A 21,324-nucleotide genomic window follows, 5' to 3' on the forward strand; every position below is an offset into this window, starting at 1 on the left:
TCCTCCTCTACTTACCTGGATGCATTGCTCAGCCAATCATCAGGTCCAAATGCTTACACAGGGTTTGGACTCCAATCTCTGACATGAATAAGGAAGTGGGGCACAGGTTAGTATCAGGAGATATTGTTTTTTTTAAGTAAACCTGACAGAACCTTTTTAAAGTTTGCGTTCCTTTTTCCCAAAGGCATTAAAGCAAAAACTCCACCAGGAATAGACCAGGAGACTATTGTAAGCTGCTTGCACATTTGTTTATCCATTTTACCAGTCAGCTGCATAACAGTCCCTGAAATCTGATGGGCTCTCCTGATCTGCACCTCTGTGCTTCCTCTATCAGGTGTCAAGCTTGTCGAATGAGAAATTTGTGATACTCAGGAAATTGAAGGCGCAGACTGTAAGCTTCCATAAATTGCTCAGGCCAAGACTCTTAAATGGAAAATCAGGAGCACAAAGAAGAGCTTAAAGTCTTGCCTTTCCTCCGTTCTCCTGGCCATTGATAGTGGAGCTTTTCTTCAATTCTGGGAATTTGGGACAATCGCATTGTAAAATTGTATTGGAAGTATAACTGCAGGCAAAACATCGAATTTTGGAAAGAGTTGGGAATCAAGTTTATATTGCTCTCTATGCCCTTGTTGGAGACATCAAAACCATAGTGTTTCATGTTGCCCGTTGTCACCAAGTGAAGTGAAGTGAAATCCACCATCTTTTAACAGTTGTCACCTAAACAGTAGTAGTGGGGATATCGTCAGGTGACAACTCCCAAAAGTGGGAAATTCCCACTTACTTCCTATCATGTCACCAGTACGGGAGGTGAGAGGAATTCTCCAAAGCTAAAAGGTTTTCTTGAATTCCTGCCCTGCCTTTTCATCCAGCACTCCCCTGGTGGTCTCCTCCCCCTAAAGTTCCTGTCTACCAGGGTATGAGAAGGTTCATGGTTGAATGGATTGGGGAGGACAGATAATTTGGGAGCAGTAAAGGGGTGTCCCTGGAAGAACCTCATGGTGCAGGATATGAACTGCAGGGCTGCATTGCAGCCAGTCATATTTTGCCTCTCCCATCACCTGTAATAAAATTGGTGGCTCCTGCGAGAGGTCTTTAACTCTGCCCTTTATGTAATTATACAGTACTCAGATTCCTATTTAATATTATGCAAGTGGATTACACCAAGGGATCTTGGTTTGTTTTCTGGCTATAAATGCTAAGTACATGTTGAGTGTACAAGACCTGCATTTCACAAGAGTCTATGAATCAAAGAGAGCTTCCTTGATTCAAAATCCCCCAGCTGCCCTTCCAATTTAAGCACAAATCCTCTGCAGTAACCCAAAGCAACCTGTCGGCTTTCACTTCGCTAATTTCCGATTGAATGAAAGATGATCTCTGGTTGCTATGGGTTACCACACTTTGCACACATCTCTTCTTATGGAATAAGCCTGGAAATGTTATAAATCATATCCAACATGAATTGCTTTTGGCATATGTGTGTAGATTTGGTGCTACCAAATCTGCTTTTAATTGGTAAAAAAAAGGCCATTAAATTCTATTCTGATTATGAGATGAAACTAATATGTCCAATTATTTATCTTAAGGGCCGGTGCACACCTAGGCGACACCCCACCACACGGCAATCGTGCACGATTCCGCGTGGATTGCCGCACGGTCAGAAGTCACCAAAGTGTGAACCGATCGCGCTGTGGGTGCTATTATTTTCTAATGGCACCCCAGTCGTGCCGGGCGGATCGTATGGCAAAAAAAAGGTACATGGTACATTGCCGCGTGGATGTCCCCCCATTGAAATCAATGGGGCCGCGCAGCAATCGCTGCCTGTATTGTGCAGGACCACGCGATCCGGGATCGCAGAGGGGCTAAAGCAGAACTGCAGGGAACTAAACCATTAGACAGGATAAATATCCATTCCAGTACAGCTTATGCGCAACAGAGGTCAGACTGAAGGTGACACGATAGGAACTGTGAGCCAATCAAACCATTTTGCATTTGCTTATTGCTTTCAATATAATATGTTGTTGGTCACTGAGAGCTGCAAGGGGATGGTTCAGGTAGCTTACATTTGTAGGAGTGTGATAATGCTCTATAATAGGCAAGTAAATGACACTGGAAACTATAGTAGTGAAAACTCGTGTCCCCAGCCTACATATTCTGTGAGGCAGAATATAGTAAATCACAAAGGTGACTTGACAGAATTAAGAATGACTTCCTTCAGAAGTTAAAGTGGCTTACATATATTAATTTTAGCTCAGGTCACACTGTAACCAAGTGTGAAAGCAAATACTACATTGGTTTGATTAAAGAAGTCCAGGTTTCTTTACAGTGCTGAATAGTAAACACACAACTAAAAGTAAGAAGAATCCCCTCTGCTCTCTGCCTGGAGTTCCAATTAGAGACACACAGTCATAAAGGGAGCAGCTAATGCTAGGCTTTCTGAAAACCCAAAAAGATTAGCAATGCCAGTGTCAGGGTGCATCCTGTATTGCATTTTTATATGTAAAAAAGTTTTTATATTTCTAATAGAAACAGAACTATAAAAAGTTGTCGAACTCCTCCTAAAAACGATAGTTGTCTCTCTCTGGCTTTAGTATTTTCTGCTGCCAGTGGAATCAGATCAGCTAATCTGTATTCCTGTTCCAGGTCAGTGACTCAGAAAGCATTGAAGTAATTGGATTAGCTTGACAGTCAGCATCAGACTGATTCAGAGTCAGAGTAATTCTCTCAGTATTAAGGTGGAATTGCTCAGTTTGGGACACACTGGTGAATCTGTCTCTAAAAACATTGTACAAATATCAGGCTTCCTGTAGACTTGAGGGCAGTCAGACATGTAAGCCCAGTCTAAACTCCCTCCAAGGAAAAGAAAGAGCAGAGAAGCATGACGGCTTCAGTGACAGCCCATCTGTGGGGGACCAATAAATAAACCTTCCCAATTCATTATATTTGCCAGAGCAATTGTGCAGGCTTGTCTTAAAGTGTCTCGTACATGGGTTGGTTGCCCAAAACAGTTGCTTGTCTGAAAGGTTCTGGGACATGGGTTTGTTGCCTAAAACAGTTGCTTGTCTAAAAGGTTCTGGAACATGGGTTTGTTTCCTAAAACCGTTGCTTGTCTAAAAGGTTCTGGAACATGGGTCCTTACTAGTGGTCTATTAACCTGGATTTCTCCATCTAAAAGCTTTCCCCCCCTCAGAGCTAGTAGGTGAAAATCTCTCCAATCTATGCAGTATAGGCGTGTCATGCCGCTCACTGCCCTTCCAATTACTTGCTACCAGTAGACCTTCAAACTGCTCCTAGTCCACAGCAGCACATGGGACTGATTGCCATTTTCTGCCTCAACATAACTCAAGCACTGTAGTATCAATTTAAGTGTCCCATTGCCTGAATACAAGGCAGTTACCACTAGAGCAATGTCCAAAAAGACCCAAGTGGCACGCTGTCCAATTCAGTACTAACTATTACCTGAGAATAACACTGCCTTAATCTGCACTAGACAGCCTATTGCTACGTCAGATGGCCTTGTGCTGATGGGCCTGATCATTTAACTGCCCACATAATAGCTGTCTTATAAGCATGCATTCTCCTCCGCAACTTTAAAGATAACCTACCTTTTTTCAAACAGAAGGATTCTATGTTTTGTAAAGAATATGGTCTATGTATATACTAAATCCCAGTACATCACACGTCAAGCCTCATGAAGTTTTATTCAAGGAAAACCTTGGTAGCCTAACTAGCATATTGAATACTGGTCTATGATACAAAAGTGTGTGAAGTGGCAGGTGCACTTTAAAACAAGATGCATAGGCTCATTCAAAAGGGGCTAGTGCCATGTGCATTGATGGCGTGTGTATAGTACAGAAGTATATGACAACCGGACAGGAGTCACCTCTTTACCGAGATCTGACTACTGTGGGATAAAGCGCTCTGCACATCAGCCATTCTCTCTGCTCTGCGTCGTTCTTCCACCATCACACCCGCTGATTTCTGCACTGAGACAATATTTCTGTTCAGTGTTATATTTTTCTATGTATTGTGATGAATTGAATTGTTCTGCCTTGTTACAAGCACTGAATCATTGTATTTAAGGAGTGTCCATCCGGTCATATCAGTATGGTATTGATGTTTTGTGTACGGTTTGTCATGTGTATGTGTGGATGGTTGCTGGATGTTTTACAAGTGTACTTATTATATTTGGTCTGTAAGCCAAAGTTCACTGCCAAAGTGACGTCGGAGTCCTGTATGTTACTCAGTTAAAAGAGGAGGATTGTGGGAAATGCTGCTGGTGATACAGTGTATGTCATAGAATTTTGCTCTCCAGAATTTTGCAATTTGTAGAAGCGATGTCAATAAAAGTCTTTTAATTACCCTCGACTTAAGTTGTTTTGTAATGTTGATGATGTCATTGAGTACAGGGTCCAAACCTTCTGCTTGTGAGACAACAAACTCGCCAAGTGTAGCAAGCAATAGAGTGCAAACACATTGTAGGTAGCAGCACAGCGTCTTGCTGCAGGTTAAAAGAGAACTATGGGGTAAGTGTTTTTCCCCCATAGTTCTCAAGGGTCACGGGATGACATATACTAGCGTCCTCCCGTTACCCAAAGCTCAGTATATATCGCAAGCTACAGCTCGCAGTATATAGTTCTCCTTTAAATGTTATTGTATGCTTTGCATTGGTAATGGGAGGAGTTTGACAGGCCCAGCTCATCACTGCAGTAATGCCCATTGCAACCGACATTGATATTTTGCAGACTTCACGCCTAACTAAGCTAGTACACCCAACCCTTCCTAAATGAATGTGACCAGCACAAGACAGTAAACCCAACACTTTATATGTGTTAGCAGTCCAGACCACACTAGCCTGAACTACTCTACCGTGCTCTTTACTATTCATGTGTAAGTAGATAGTACAGCACACATTATCACCTAATACAGTAAGGAACACAGCAAGTCAGCTGTACTTTCTGAGAAACAAAATTGTGTTCACACATACAGAACAAACCTACAAAATAAAATGTCGGCTGCAGAGGAATTCCTGATTTTGGCCCGTCCTTATGTACATAGAGGGGATCCCTGCAGATAATCGTGTTTTATCCAGATAAAACAGGGTGATGTTACATGTGTTTGTAGTTTGTATCACACTGCACAGACACTAGTCTGAGCAACATTCCACTTGTGGCAGAGGAATTCCTGAGTCCCAGGATTAAGTGTGCACAGGTAAATGGTGGGCTCTGCAGCTAACCCTTTTTCATCCAGATGAAACTGGCTCTATGGCAGTTGTGTACACCACATAGAACACAGCAGCTGTGATGGACACCCCCTGTAGCCCTATGATGCCTAGTAATGGGAGGCTGGGCATCACATAGACAGAAAGTGTGCCTGCTGCAAAGCCCTGGAAAAGGGGAGAAGCTGATCAAGCAGCAACAGGTGAGGTTGGAGTTCCCCTTTAAATGATGCAGCCTCTTCTTTGTGTTCTCAGAAAGAAATGTGATCTATAAATATTATTAATGTCATTATGTTCTCACCCATACATGTGGGTGCACATACATGTGGGTATCTTGAGCTATTGAGCTCTGTAAATATCAGTCTTTTTACAATAAAGAAGCCAAGTAGATGCAAGAAAACATGAAAAAGAACCCAAAACATAATGGACAGCTGCATATATTATGAATTAATGCTAAAGTTGGCTCTTGTTAATAAGTAGCACAGCGTTTAACACCTAAAACTACCTGTATACAAAACTATAAATCTAACTTCCAATTGCATATAAATTTATAAAACAAATGTTCATTATTGTGTGTGAAAACAGCGAATAAATAAACTTTTCTCATGTAAAAAAAACACTCAGTACAATGTTTTTCAATAAATATTGCAAGAAATCCGTGTATTTGTGACATTTCATAAGCAAAAAATTACTTATTCACACTTTTCATACACATTGGGGTGTATTTATAAACAACAATCCATGAACCCATCGCACTCCTGACCACTTTTTCCATGTAGATTAGGTGGGTGCAACGGTAGTTGATATATGGCAACCGTCTAAATGCACAGAGAAAAGTATGGACACCGGCACTCCAAGTGCAGATCAAATGCGTCTATTTAATGACTTAGATGCAGCAAATCACATTCAGTGCAACGTTTTGGGGTCTCGCGGGATCCCCTTCCTCAGGCAGGACATGTGATGACACATGTCTTGCCTGAGGAAGGGGATCTTGTGAGACCCCGAAACGTTGCACTGAATGTGATCTGCTGCATTTCAGTCATTAAAGGAGAACTATGAGGTGAGTGATTTCCACTCATCCTCATAGTTAGACCCGACCTGTGACAAAAACTGTCACAGGTCGGCTCTATAGATCGGGAAGTGAGCGAACAGATAACGTCGCTCGCTCACTTTCTGATCATCTCCCTGCAGGGAGCGGTGACACTTACCTCATAGTTCTCTTAAATAGACGCATTTGGAGTGCCGGTGTCCATACTTTTCTCTGTATTTATAAACAATTGGCAGAGCAATTCATCTTGTGAAATATTTATTTCCTATGTTCCTCAGATCCATCTAGTGGCCTTAATATTGTTTTTTCCTAATATTACATTCCACTTGAAAAGGAAATATAATAAGAATGTTCACTTTTGCCTCCATTCGCTTCGAAGAGTTTCGTAAGACGAATGGTTCTGCAAATTGTTTATAAATACATCCCGTTGTATTAATACACATTTGATTTACATATTTATGTGTAATAAGTTATATTTTCTCTACAGGTAGTTTTAGGTGTTAAGCACTGTGCCTCATTATTTCATTTTTTTTTTTTAACTATTTTAATTTTAATATACATTCCATTCCCTTTAAAGAGCATGTATGGATAAAACTAATTGTTATTAAGATTGGATAGAGTAGGGAACGGTTGGATTTTATTGTAGCATGTGTCCCTTGTGAAAGGGGGGTTCCTTTCACTTCCTGTCCTGGAGACGCATCAGAAAGTGAAAGGAAATCTCTTCAAAGTGAGGAGAAATCCCCTCTTGGTTATCACTGATACAAGTGTCCGCATTGGAAAATATCCTCACCTTTTTTCAGAGACATCCATAAGTTTTTAGTTTTCGCAAGACTTCCTGCATGGGAGGTGATGGTCACCAGGACAAATAAAGAGAGTGTATCTCCCCAACACCCACTGCATAGACAGCAACATAGACGTGACTGGTTCTAACCCTCCCCTACTCCATCCAAAATGAAATAAAAAGAGGCTACAAGTACACTTTTTCTAGTTGTATTGGTAATTTTTTGCTTCTAAACAGTTTCTCATGTTTATATTTAGTGACAAATTGGGGGATTATTTTGTGTTTGCAAAAGTAATAATTTCAGTGTATTTTGACTTTATTAAAATATAGATGTTACATTGCAGAAATATCCCAGAGCATACATGACCCAGGATACCTTGAATTCATTCCATAGGTTATCTGCTTTATAATTAACATTAAAGCTGAACTTTTTCAGCTCACGGTTAGTTTACACATTTGTATTGAGATTGTTGTCCATCATTGGCTCGACTGTAGATCCTCAAATCATCTCTGAATTGGTGCTGACACTGTCCTTCCTTCTGGAGGGTGGTTACTTTTGTTCCCCATGGTCCCTGTGTGTGTTGTAAAGTAGTTGTACTACTAATTTATATTGAGATTGTAGTCCATCACAGGAGTGAGCTTGGAGCGGTGGCTACTTTACAACACACACAGGGACCATAGGGAACAAAAGTAGCCACCCTCCAGAAGGAAGGACAGTGTCGGTACCAATTCAGAGATGATTTGAGGACCTACAGCCGAGTGATACACAAATAAGATACATTTTTGTTAATATTTAGGGTACTTAAATGTATTTTTAAGAGTTTACTGTCACTTTAATTTTTCTATAATAAGTGCTTTTAAAAAGCGACTTTGTTTTGTATTTGGTCTATATTTTGGGCATAGAGAGCAGCCATTGAAACACATTGTTCTGCTCTCCAGCTAAAAGTGACACAGTGACATATCACGTAGCCCCAGATAATCATCAGATCTCGGTCCCCGTGTGCTCATTCTTGCTTCTATTACAATAATATGTCCCGTAATGTGTCTTTATCATTTTTGCCTCTCTGACATTACTAAACTTCATAATCCTATTTGTCAGCAATGAGCTGTTTTCACTCCTCTGTATGTCTGAAATAATACGCTTATTTTTGGTAACTGAGAATGTAATTTCCTTTTAATAAGATATATCGAGTTCCCCCTAATGGAAGAAAATTGAGCAGTCGCTTATTATGTGCATTGTATATGCCAGACCTCTGGAAGGATAGACCTGAATGATCTGTTATTAGTAACTCATTCCTCTCTGTCCTGGAATTCATCACCACACATTTCTGTCCATGCACTTTTTTTTATCATCTGGATGGAATGGGAACAGTTGCAGCAACAATTATATAGCACGGGGTGGGGAATTAAAATAGGAGGCCCAGTGAATAAAATTTTAATCGAGCAAAAATTCAGAATCGCGGTCCGGACAGAGCGGTCACTAAGTCTGTGTCCGCCATTCACACCAGAAGCTGCACTACAATGCACAGCTGCTGGTGAGTGTTCCCAGGCACTGATGTGCCGGTCCCAGTGCATCACAATTTTCTGGGTTTTTTTGTTTTTAGAACTCACCCCTCCCTGTTTACATACACGTGCATGCCTTACGTTCACATGTTTATTCAAATCAGATTGTGGGGAAGGCAGGGTTGGTTTTACATTTATTTATCAACTTTTTATTTATTTTTATTTATAAACTTTTTTATTGTATTATTTTTTCCTGTTCTATCCCTTTTTTTATTTACATATTTTTTCACTTAACTTTTGCTATCACAAAGGAGCCAACAAGCCCCTATATGACAGCATTTGGAGGTGACATGTTCCCTTCATGGAGACATCAGGGATCTATTAGACTCCTGATGTCTTCCCTGTACCTCCAACACAGTCGATGAAGCCAATGAATGTGCTTAATAGTGTGTATACCCGGCACTTCATCCGGCTTCTGACAGTTCTGAGGCAGTGCTGAGAGCAGCACATCATGCTTTAGTGATCACAGAGCAGATCAGGCAATGGACAATCCCTGGTCTATTCTCGCTCTCCATCCTGACACTGTGTGCAGTAGTCCCGTGCCCCCCAGAGGAACGGGAGACCCGAAGACCATGGCAGGGGAGGGTACAATTGCAGCCTAGTACAAGTGATCTGGGTGGCTGTACGGCCACCCAGATCACTTGTAGTGGACGAGCTTGCCCTGCCTGCCTGACGTCATTGCTTGCTAGGAAGCCAGATGTCCCAACAACCAATGAGTGAAGTGGAGGGAGGACCTGTATTGGGTTATGGCTGGCAGTGGAAACACTACTGTCAGCCAGCCAGAAACCAGTGCTAGTAGGCAATCATGGTCAGGACAGAACCGCCATTTGGTGCTCATCCTGACTTCAGTCCGCTATTAGGTGACCGCTGATATAGTATATAGCTGGGGTAGGGAACCTTGGCTCCAGCTCTTTGGAACTAGAGATCCCATGAGACATTGAAAGACTCTGACAGCCACAGGCATGACTTCCTGGGGCAGAGGCATGATGGAATTTGTGGTTTCACCACAGCTGGAGTGCAGGGTTGCCTACCCATGGTGTATAGCTTTCCACCCATTACAAACTTGGGCTCCTTTGCAGATTTCCCAGCATGCTGGAGATATGTTGCCATTCATTAGAAAAAGGGATTGTATTTATGACGGGGTCATCACATGAAATATACAATTACAGTAGTTTATATTTGTTATCTCCTTTAAGACTGATAATGTTCATGAAGCTGCAGATGTGCTGTCATGTGGGTTTGAATCTCACTATTATCTGCATGGATTTTGTGTGCCTCCCCTTTGTTAGTATTGGGTTCCTGCACAAACCAAATACTGACACAGCAAGGCGGGTGACACCACCCCATGTTCCATTTATAGACTGTATAGAAGGGAGTGGTTTCTTTCCTCCTCCACCCCCAGCCTGCTGAGTGATCAGTCAAAGAGCATAAGCCCACTGATGAAGTTATCCCTCTGGGCACTCTGCTTTCTACCTCTATCAGCATGTTTCTTCTCCGTACGTGCATGCAGCACGCCATATTGGTTTGCCTCCTTTCCTTACCCTATAGAGTGCCACCGTTTAGGGGATTACAAGAGGCTGTACTAAGTCAAAATCAGATACAACACTAGTTGTATTAAAAAAAAATTTTTTTACTAATAAATAGCTGCATACATTTGTATCTTATATTTGCTGGAGTTCAGTTTTAAGCCTTGTGAGTAAAGGGTAACCACTGTAACCTTGGTGACTGTGATATATGATTTGCCCCGAACTTTGTTGCTGCCACATTTTCTGGACAGCTTGCTATGGATATAAATGAAGCAAGAAGTATAAAAAAAGCAATTTAAATAAAAAAAATACTGAATATTATTATTAGATAGATTACTAACAGATGGTGATCAGAACAAGGAAGTAAGGGACCTCATAGATGAGGTAAAACTAAAATAATGAAAAGCCATTGGATGGAATCTGTACATATCAAACAATAACAAAATAAAAAATAAGATGGTAGGTGCATTGGCTCCTATCTAAACTGAGCCCAGTGTTGTATGTGTATGTACAGTATGTGAGATCAGGACCTCAGATTGTAAGCTCCTTCAGGCCAGGGATTGAAGTGAATATGTAGTATGTAAAGCGCTGTGTAAATTGTCGATGATATAAAAATACCAATAATAAATACAACCCCAATTCCCAAAAAAGTGGGAACGCTGTGCAAAATCTTCATAAAAACAGAATACAATGACCTGCAAATCTCATCAATTCATATTTTATTCACAATAGAAAAAAGAAAACATATCAAATGTTTAAAATGAGAAAATGGACCATTTGAAGAAAAAAATGAGGTTTTTTGAAATGTCTCAAAAAATTTGGGACAGGGCAACAAAAGTGGTACTAAAGGTGCCCATACACCTACAATTATCATTCAATTCTTTTCTCCTGTCATCGAACCGTCGTTTCATTTCGAGTACCCCATCATGCACAGACCATTGAAGTTTTCGAATTTCGTTGATCGAAAGAACGGATTTTCGTTTGCGCATGTGCAGTGTTCATGTTGCGACTTTTGTTGTACGTAAAAAATACGAAATCACCTGCATTCCATACAGCGCATAGACCTTTTGGATGATTTTGTTGTACGTAAACGCAACGAATCCATCGATTTTCGTCCGCTTCAACGAAAGCTCTCTAGTCGTCCGGTTGTACAGTAATTGCGATCGTGCACTTCCCATCAACTGGCCGATTATCGTACGAAGACCCGATCGCGTTTGTTTTTCGTACCATAAACACAATTTGTATTGGAGTGCGAGTGACTTTCTACCAGTTACGTTTGATTTGCATAGGCATCTGCAGTAGCTTCAGCTCCAGCTCCCACCTGTTCATTGGACTTTCCAGTCAGGAGTGCAATGGGATCTGCTGTGTTCTGGGTTTTTCGTACGATAATCGCAAGGTGTATGGGCACCTCAACAAGAAAGAGCTGGAAGAACATTTTACAACTAATTAGGTTCATTGGCAACAGGTCAGTAACATGATTCGGTATTAAAAGAGCATCTAAAGGTACCCATACACCTTGCCATTATCATTCAAAAAATGAAAGCGATCGGCTTTTCGTACGATAATCGGCCAGTTCATGGGAAGTCAACGATCATAATTAATGTACAACCAAATCCGTTCCGTCGATCAACGACATTCGGTCAGTTAGCATTGATAACGAACGATAATCAAATTCCACATTGGTCTGTGCATGATGGGGTATTTGAGCGGAACACGGACGACGGTTCGATGACGCGACGAGAGAAATCGAACGATAATTGTAAGGTGTATGGCCAGCTTTAGAGTAACAGTGTTGTAAAGTAGACACCGCTCAAAGCTCACTCCTCTGATGGACTACAATCTCACGTTTAGTTTACTATTCCATACTGAGATTGTAGTCCATCACAGGATGAACTTAGAGCGGTGACTACTTTACAGCACACACAGGGACCATGGGGAATCAAAGTAGCCACTCTCTAGAAGGAAGGACAGTGTCAGCCAGGGGTGTCCCGAGGCCGGGTGTCACCAAGCGCGTGCACGATGACGTCATCGCACATGCACGGCCGTCTAATTGACGCCTGCCGGCAGCCATCTCGGCGGCAGAGAGAGGAGGGGACGTTCACCTAGCGGAATGAGGTATGCCACCGGGTCCCCTCCTCTCTCCTGATATTGTCGGGCTCTCGGTCCATAACCGAGTGCCCGACTTTTTAGAGGGGGTAACACCAAAATGACTGTCAGTCATTTTGGTGTCACCCGGGTGCAGGCCGCACCCCCCTTGTGGCGTTACTGGTGTCAGCACCAATTCAGAGATGATTTGAGAATCTACAGCCGAGTGATACACAAATAAGACACATTTAAGTTATTAGAAAAAATACAACTCCAGGAAAACTTTTTATTGACCCTTGGGGTGGGGCTACCTGCGCACTGTCAGGATTAAAGGAGAACTATGAGGTGAGAGCTTTTCACTCACCTCATAGTTCTAGCCGACCTGTGACAATGAGACTGTCACAGGTCGGGTCAGTAGATCGGGAGGTGAGCGAACACATACCGGCGTTCGCTCACTTCTCGATCCTGTCACAGCTCTCTGCCGTGACAGGGGAGGGGATGGATTCCCCCTTCCCGCTCTGATCCTCCAGCGCTGACTGGCGGAACGGACGGGGGAGGGGGCGGGTACAGCTGGCTTTGCCTCTAGATAGGCAGAGCCAGCTGTCACTCACGCAGCTGGGCGGATCCAGACATAATTGTCGGGATTCGCTTCAGCTGCGGCATCTCAGTATACCGGTATACTGAGCTTAGGGTGACGGGAGGACGCTAGTTTGTGTCCTCCCGTTACCCTAAGGAGAACTATTGGGAAAAGCCCTGACCCCATAGTTCTGTGTCAAGGGAGAAAAATAACAAAGATATACTTACCCAAAGCTCCCAGCACTTCCTCCAGCCTGTCTCCGCCTCCTCTGCAACAGCATTGGAATCTTCCTCGCCATCCCCGCGTCTATACACAGTATATAGACGTTGATGATTTACAGGATCTTAGACCACTGCAGAGGAGGGGGAGAGACGCTGAAAGGACCAATCTAAGAGCAAGCAGGCTTGGCACTTTGGGCGAGTATAACTTTTTTTACCTAGACACAAATGAGCACTTAACCCTTGCAGTGCCGGGGGTAGCCCCACTCAAAGCGTTAATAAAAACATTTCCTGGAGTTCTTTTTTTGCATTTTTAAGATATAACTTCTGAGTTTAGTGTCACTTGAACTGTAAGATATTCACTAGGATGACGGCTGGATTTTTCTTCATTTGGGTGAGAGTTCCTAAGAGCAGAAGTTTCTAATTGTTTGTGTTAAGGTGGCCATACACCTGACAACCATTGTACAACTTTTTTTTTGTCCCGACTATTGCTGGGATTTTTGTAGTCCTCTATAGCTGGTGGTATTCCGCTGTATAATGTATTATTGCTGGGACTTGTAGTCCTCTATACAGCGCAATGCAGAATATCACCAGCTATAGAGGAGTACAACAAATCCCAGCAATACATTATACATACAGTGTATAATGCATTGCTGGTATTTTTATTCCTATGTATAAGGTACAGTACAATGTACCATCAGCTATAGAGAAATACAAATCCCAGCAATACATTATACATACAGTGTATAATGCATTGCTGGTATTTTTATTCCTATGTATAAGGTACAGTACAATGTACCATCAGCTATAGAGAAATACAAATCCCAGCAATACATTATAGAGCACCATGTGGGGGGTGGGGTGGGAGTGCAGGCTTACCTGACGAGTCTTCCAGCAACTTGCTTCTGAGATTGGACCTGTCTATCAGCTGCTGTCATCCCCCCACCCCTGCTCCTCCTTACTACATCTCCCCGCGTGCCTTGCCGATTGTGGATGGGCAGGAAATGTGAGGCGGGGAGGAGGTGCGGCGTGTGGAGCGTGGATGCGAGCGGGTCTGGCAGCGGCGAGCGTGAGGTGGGGAGGAGGTGCGGCGCACAGCGTGTGGAGCTGTGAACAGGGCCAACTGATCAGAAAGCCGATTAATCGATTATTGAAAAAGTTGACAACTTTTTCAATAATCGATTATAATCGATTATGTCGATTAGTTGTTGCAGCCCTAATCCGAATGTGAATGGATCCGTCCGAATTTCATTCAAAAACAAACTATATCGGACATGTCACTGCCCTCTGGCCAATCAGATTTTTTTGGGGGGGCTGTTGGGGGTTGCATTACAGGCAAAGTCATGTGACTGCTCCGACAAAAAAAAAAATCAGAACGTTCCAAAACTTAACTTTGGACAGATGCGATGTATTGATAGGAAATGTTTTTCTTTTGCGGGGTTACGTGTCTAGTTTGTGTGATCAATCAATGGATATGTACTATTAAAAACACTTCTGTGAATCTGCATAACGTTGGCAACACACCAAAAAAAGAGCCCCAGTCCCTGAAGCTGAAGACAATGGAGCCCCGTGGAGTGATGGAGTCATTGCAGCCACTTTCACTATGTTCTGTGCAGTTTATTCCTTGGAAACCGACACTTTCAATGTCCTGCAAACAGAGGAGTTCTGGTGATTTCTGCTTGCTCTGGGTTTTCTCAGTTTGCACTTTCAGCGCTTTGTTTCAGCGATGAAATCCTCATGGTATGTACTCTTATCCTTTACAAACGAATGACTGGCGAGGCATAGATTTCAGCATAGAAAAGCAAGCAGGGATCTAATTGTTTGCTCCAGTCATCCCCAATTATTTCTTAGCACTGCCATAGACAGGAAGGTGGAACTTTCCCAGTAAATTAGAGACTGAGTGCAGGAGATGGAATTCCATGTCTCCTTCTCTTATACTAAGTGTAATATTAGAGGGGGTGATAATGGAGGAGGGAAATAAATGATTGGTGACAAAGGATGCCATTGAATGAGGATAAGACAGCTCCGGCTGCTTTGCACCTTGTCAGCGCTGTGATCACAGAGGGGGGCGTGGCCTCCACATGTGCACTCTGGGGGTCAGCACAGCCTGGAGACGATCAGAGCTCACTGACTGCATCTGCTGGAGCTTCATCAGGATCAATCCCTTTCTCTCACTATGTGCAGGCTGCACCTGCACCCAGAGATTTCTATTTTATACATTGCTGCTATCATGATGCTGCTTGGCATGTTGTGCCAAGCTGGCAGCCCTTCAAGCTTTGGTCACCATGAAGTACTTGGGCATTCCTCTGAGGTCCCCAACTATTCTATTGCATCTGATGGGACGATGTATGGTGCTGATGAGAGCGATCTGACAGCTGTGGCTTCCCATGCCATCTCTTCATCAGTCCAGCCTGCTGTATCGGATGAGCCCATAGCGAGCATCCAGAACCCTCCTGCCCCTGTTATCCCACTGGCACATTTCCCAGCATCATTGGTACCCACCACTGCCATCTCTTCTGCCCCATCCAAGATCAGCGATGCCAGGTCAGTTCCTTCCCCATACACCTGGTCCCGATATAGATCGGCCAGATCTCTTCAGCCCCTGGGTATATCTTCTTCTTCCTACACTGTGCGGGTACCAGCAGGAGGTGCCCTCGGGGAGACGATCTTCACTCTCCCCGATAAGAGGTATCGGGGGAAATGGTTTGAGATCAGTTGGCCCTCTGATCCCCCAATGAAGATTGAGAGCGGATCTGGTCGGCTCTACCTGACCCAGAAGCTGCAAGGAGGACAGACCGAGATCCAAGTGAAGGTCCACAACCTGGAGCAAGGTAAGGAGGACCTGTCATTGTCACCTGATGTCATGACATACTTATCTTCATGCTGATATACACACAACGATACTGCGTGTGATCAATCGTTTGATCCAATCACTATAATCGATTAGGTAAGGAGGACCTGTCATGGTCATCTGATGTCATGACATACTTATTTTCATGCTGCCATATACACATATACACACAATACTGCAAGATATCAACCACTTGATCCAAACACTATAATCGATTAAGTAAGGAGGACCTGTCATTGTCACCTGATGTGATAACATACTTATCTTCATGCTGACACACACTCAATACTGCATAAGATCAACCGCTTGATCCAATCACTATAATCGATTAGTTGAGGCAGACCTGTGGTCACCTGATGTGATAACATACTTATCTTCATGCTGACATATACACATCAATACTGCAAGATATCAATCGTTTGATTCAATCACGTTAATCAGTCAAATGTCTGAATGGATTATTGTATACAACACAAGCGTAAAGCTGATGACACACTATACAATCTGATTGTACAATCTGCTTTAGATCTACCATCAACTATGTAGTGCATTGTCCAGTCTCATTTGATATAAGCTGAGTGGATCGTTTAGGTGTGTCCTAGTTCTGGTAAATCTAAAAGCAATTTTACAGAGTAGTACAATCTGATTGTATAGTGTATGGCCGCCTTTAAAAAAAAAAAAGACGATATCATTCTAACCACTTCGAAAAAGTTTCTCATAAAAAGTAAATAAGGGTCGAAAGTTTTGGTTTCAAAATCTATTTCCACATATGCCGTTTCCAGCCCACCTTTTATCTTCAATCTAATCATGTTGAAACAGATTGAGATGGCAGGGATAAAAGTTTCCATCGTATCTAAATTCCGTCAGAATATCAGAACAATCCGATTGATGTGTGTAGGGTCAGCTGTATGGCATTTGGGAGACCGACCACTGAAAAGTCCTTTGTACAAAAGATATTTTTAGAAATGTATGTTATTGTTTCAAATGATTATTAATAATAACAATAGTGACTATCCGAATAATCGATTGTCCTGAACATCTAAATCAGTCACATCCAGTCCATCCAGGTCACAGTACCCCACAGTATGCACCCCAGTCTACAGGTGAAACTCGAATAATTAGAATATCGTGCAAAGTTCATTTATTTCACTAATGCAACTTAAAAGGTGAAACTAATATATGAGATAGACTCATTACATGCAAAGCAAGATAATTCAAGCCGTGATTTGTCATAATTGTGATGATTATGGCTTACAGCTCATGAAAACACCAAGAACCCCAAATCCACAACCTCAAAAAAGTAGATTATTACATGCAATCAATAAAACAAGGTATGTTGTTTTTTTAAATTAAGAGAATTTTCCATTTGTTTTGTTTGTCTTTTTTACGTGTATTTGGCTGTTATTTGTGTGTGGTTGTTTCCCTTTTTATAAAATACAACCACAATTGGCACTTGAACAGGTCCAGGGCCATTAAACAAAGCTTCCGTATCCCTCTGGGGCCATTAACATATGAAGTCCAGGAAATGTCACAGCTACACAAACTAGAGCATTTAACCCTTGTATGTAGGGTTGCCCCCATTACCTCAAGAGAAACCCGAACACTCTAGTGCCACTCGTGAACACTCTATTGCTGCTTCATCAGCTTCTTTAAGGGTCCCTGGGTGACATTAGGGGTCTAAAAGACCCCTAATATCTCCGTAAAGTGGGCCTGTCATGTCCTAATTGCTATTACATAGGGGGCTGTGTAAACACAAACACATGTCAAGTGCGCCTAAGGTCAAAAACTAAATTTGCGCCACACATTACATATCGCTGCGAACATCGGAGTGAGAGCTATAATTCTCGGGCCATCAATCACTGGTAACACTAAACTGATGAACAGTAAAAGCTTTTAAATTGTCTCCTATGGGAAATTTGGGGTATTGTCGTTTTTTGCGGTTTCACGGGCGCACGCACTTTTAAGCCTTGACACGTTTGACATCTAATTACCCGACATGATCTCGTCTTTTATATCTATATTTAATTTTAGTGTATTTTATTCTACAATTACTGGTTTGATAAACATTTGCGCAAATACCGTGCGACATTAAAAATTGCAACTATGCATTTTTTTTATTCTACAGGGCCTCTGCTTTCAGAAAATATATCATTGTTTGGGGGCTGAAGCTGTTTTCTAGCCAAAATTTAGATTGTATCGTGTGTGCAAATGTATGAAATTTCTCTGGGCAGCAAGTGGTTAAATGGAAACAATATACAAGTCCATAGTGGCCACCAAAAGGAACGGGTCCCAAAAATGGTTGTAGAAAGTATTTACAGTCCAGCTTTGGAAAACACTAGAATGGGTCGGTTACATCTACATTCTTCCTTACTATGGCACAATATATATGGATCATTTCTGGTACCTGTAACTTCAAGCAGTGTGTTCCATGTATAACTTTCCCAGGAATAGATCACCTTATCTGTCTCCTGCTGATACCCATCTCATGTCAGTACCAGTCTCCTCATCCATCATCTGCGGTCCTGGTCCCAGCACATTTACCTACTGAACTTCTCTGAGGCAGTGATCAGCTGAGCTCGAGCCTGGTAGATGAGCAGACTCTGCTGATGATCAGCACCAGCTGTCTCCGGTGCTGCCTGTCCCCCTTCTGGATGTGGCTGGATGGAGGTGCAGCAGTTCATGTGTCCCCAGGAAAGGTCAACACAGCCCGGGGAAACCATACAGAGCAGCAGCTTCCTCCTCACACGTGCATGACAGGTTGCCCCTGTCTGCCTGCATCTTGTGAACCCCGGACAGGTGGCAACCCTACTTGTATGTCCCCTTGAAGTGACACTAAACTCAGGAGTTAACGTATATACTCGAGTATAAGCCGTCCCGAATATAAGCCGAGGTACCTAATTTTACAAAAAAAAATGGGAAAAAGTATTAAGTTGTAGATCCTTAAATCATCTCTGACTTGGTGGCTGCTTTTGTTCCCCATGGTCCCTGGTAGCCCCACTCCAAGGATTAATAAAAAGTTTTCCTGGAGTTTTATTTTGACTATTAACAAAAATGTATCATATTTGTGTATCACTCGGCTGTAGATCCTCAAATCATCTCTGAATTGTTGCTGACACTGTCCTTCCTTCTGGAGGGTGGCTACTTTTGTTCCCCATGATCCCTGTGTGTGTTGTAAAGTAGTCACCGCTCAAAGATCGCTCCTGTGGTGGACTATAATCTCACGTTTTAGTTTACTAATTAATTTTGAGATTGTAGTCCATCACAGGAGTGAGCTTGGAGCGGCGACTACTTTACAACACACACAGGGATTTTGTTTGCACAATTTTGCTTTGAAAACTGTGCGGTTGTCAAGCGGTTTTCAATGAATTGAGATGTCTCTGGGACCCAAACCGTGTGACAACCGCCCGAAAATAGCTCCTGCATCATTTTGCGCGACGGGAGATTTTTTACCGCGTGACAAATCACAAAGGCGTGAACAGCTTCCATAGACTTCAATGCAAATCTCTGTTTTGAGCAATATCGCACAGCTAAATCCGCACGATAAATTGTATAGGTGTGAACCCAGCCTGATTCGACAAGGTCTTCATCATAAAGCTGTGATGCCCATTTATTTGGAGGGCTGGTGACTTCGTATTCTCCCATCTGATTTTGACACTATCCATAGTGACGTTTCGGAGTTCCTTCCTCATGGTGACGTCACTATGTCACCTTGATAAAGGGGCCTTGTGGGGTTGTGAAAGATCAGCATGCTTGTAACTTGTGTAACGTTTATTCGGAGTGCTGGGAATTTGGTATTTTCTCACGTCACAGCTAGGCATTCTCCACTGACAAGTACAATATTGGGAATGAACATCTCATTTATTTTTAATAGGTCCTTGTAAAAAGTACCATTTGCACTTGAGGAGTCCAATCATTATATCCTTTCTGTTTATTTTATATCAGCTTTTCCTTGTCTGTCCCCTAGCACGTCCATTGTGTGTCTCTGATTTACCCAGCCCGAGCTCTAATGACAGGGTATTGACAGCCGTTGTGCCCTCAGGGAGGGTATGTCCATGGACAACGCTGGTCAAGGTTATTTGATTTGTGCACCATTCTAGGAGCTGCTCAGGGCACTTGTATTGCGCTATCCTGATATCATATAATACAAAGGGCTCAATTTGCAAAGCTTTAAAGTACAACTCAAGGGAAACATTTATTTTTCCCTTCTCTCCCACCTCTTGTGTTAAAAAGATGATATCTCAAATACTACCTACCCAGCTCTGTCCCTGACCTCCTGTTCAGTCCAGCACTGGAGGTCCTCTTTAGGGCAGAATGACACTTTGTCATTCTGCCCATTTCCTGTGAGCCCAGCCTGTCATTTCCATGTACCCTAGGTCAGTGGTTGTCAACTTGGGTAACCTCAGGACCCACATTTGTCCTTGGTCATTAAATCGCAACAGAAGTCCAGTGTGCCAGAAGGCTGCTGTGATGGAGCACGATATATACGTGCATTGCTTGTACAGCTCCCTTGCATGCAAGGGAGCTGTAAGAAATGCACGTATGGATGGAGATCCCTCGCGGCCATACCCCCAGCCCACCCCACCTCAAGCTAACACTCAGTGCCAGGTAGTATATTTTTAATGATTGCTCGGCATGAAAACTGACAGTGCTGCGCTAGGGGGAAGCTGAGGAGCCTCTCACCTAGCACAGTGGAAGGCACATGGCAACCCACTGAACATGGAGCTGCGACCCACCAGTTGAAAACCATCGCCCTAGGGGGCACATCCTCAAGCAGGCTGGACCCATGGTATTACAGGACTAAGCAGTGCTCTCACATGTTATAATGATAGTGCCTCTCAGTCCTGGAAGAAATTCCACCCCTGGCCTGGCTCTTGTGACATCATCAATCCAGTTTGAAGACCCTTAACCCTAACTTAGATAAGAACTGATATTTTAGCCATGTGACTCTAATTCCATTGAACTCAATTGAAAATATATTTCACTTTTTTTTAAATAAGTTTCCTTATCCTGGTGTGTCAGGCCTCATTCACATGAGGCGTTTAACACCAAAGCTGGAATCACAGGCGACTCCTCAAACAGCTTGTATCCAGGAGTGATCATTTGTCTCTAACTGGAGGTATCCGCTCCATGTGACATAAAGCTGTGGCCCATGTCAGCCGGACATTGCTTTCTACAGGCTGAGCAACCGAAGATGTCTGGAACCATCTGTGATTCCTGCTGCAAGAATCCTCAGATTTATGCTGCAGTAATTCAGCTTCAGAGTTAAACGTCCCATGTACATGAGGCCTTAGCTTTATGAATTGAGCCTAATGGATGAATTCCAATTACAGTTACTACACATTTCTAAGTAGCATTACATGTATTTAACAAGATGCAACACGTGTTAAACTGCGGCTGATAACTTTCCTAGATTCCAAAATTTGTTTTCAATCTCATTAAATGTCAAGTTTTAATTAAAGA

General features: G+C 42.7%; 1 protein-coding gene across 1 annotated transcript in view; it reads left to right on the plus strand.

Moving 5' to 3' along the window:
* Positions 1-15,357: 15,357 nt before the first annotated feature.
* LOC108795896 (neural-cadherin-like) overlaps positions 15,358-21,324 on the plus strand; it is a 71,739-nt gene continuing 65,772 nt past the window's right edge. The window contains exon 1 of the mRNA XM_018567225.1: positions 15,358-15,844. Within this exon, the coding sequence (XP_018422727.1) occupies positions 15,358-15,844 (487 nt within the window). The remainder of the gene's footprint in view (positions 15,845-21,324) is intronic.

Source organism: Nanorana parkeri, unplaced genomic scaffold (assembly GCF_000935625.1).
Source record: "Nanorana parkeri isolate BGI_ZX_2015 unplaced genomic scaffold, ASM93562v1 scaffold1023, whole genome shotgun sequence".
Lineage (NCBI taxonomy): Eukaryota > Metazoa > Chordata > Amphibia > Anura > Dicroglossidae > Nanorana > Nanorana parkeri.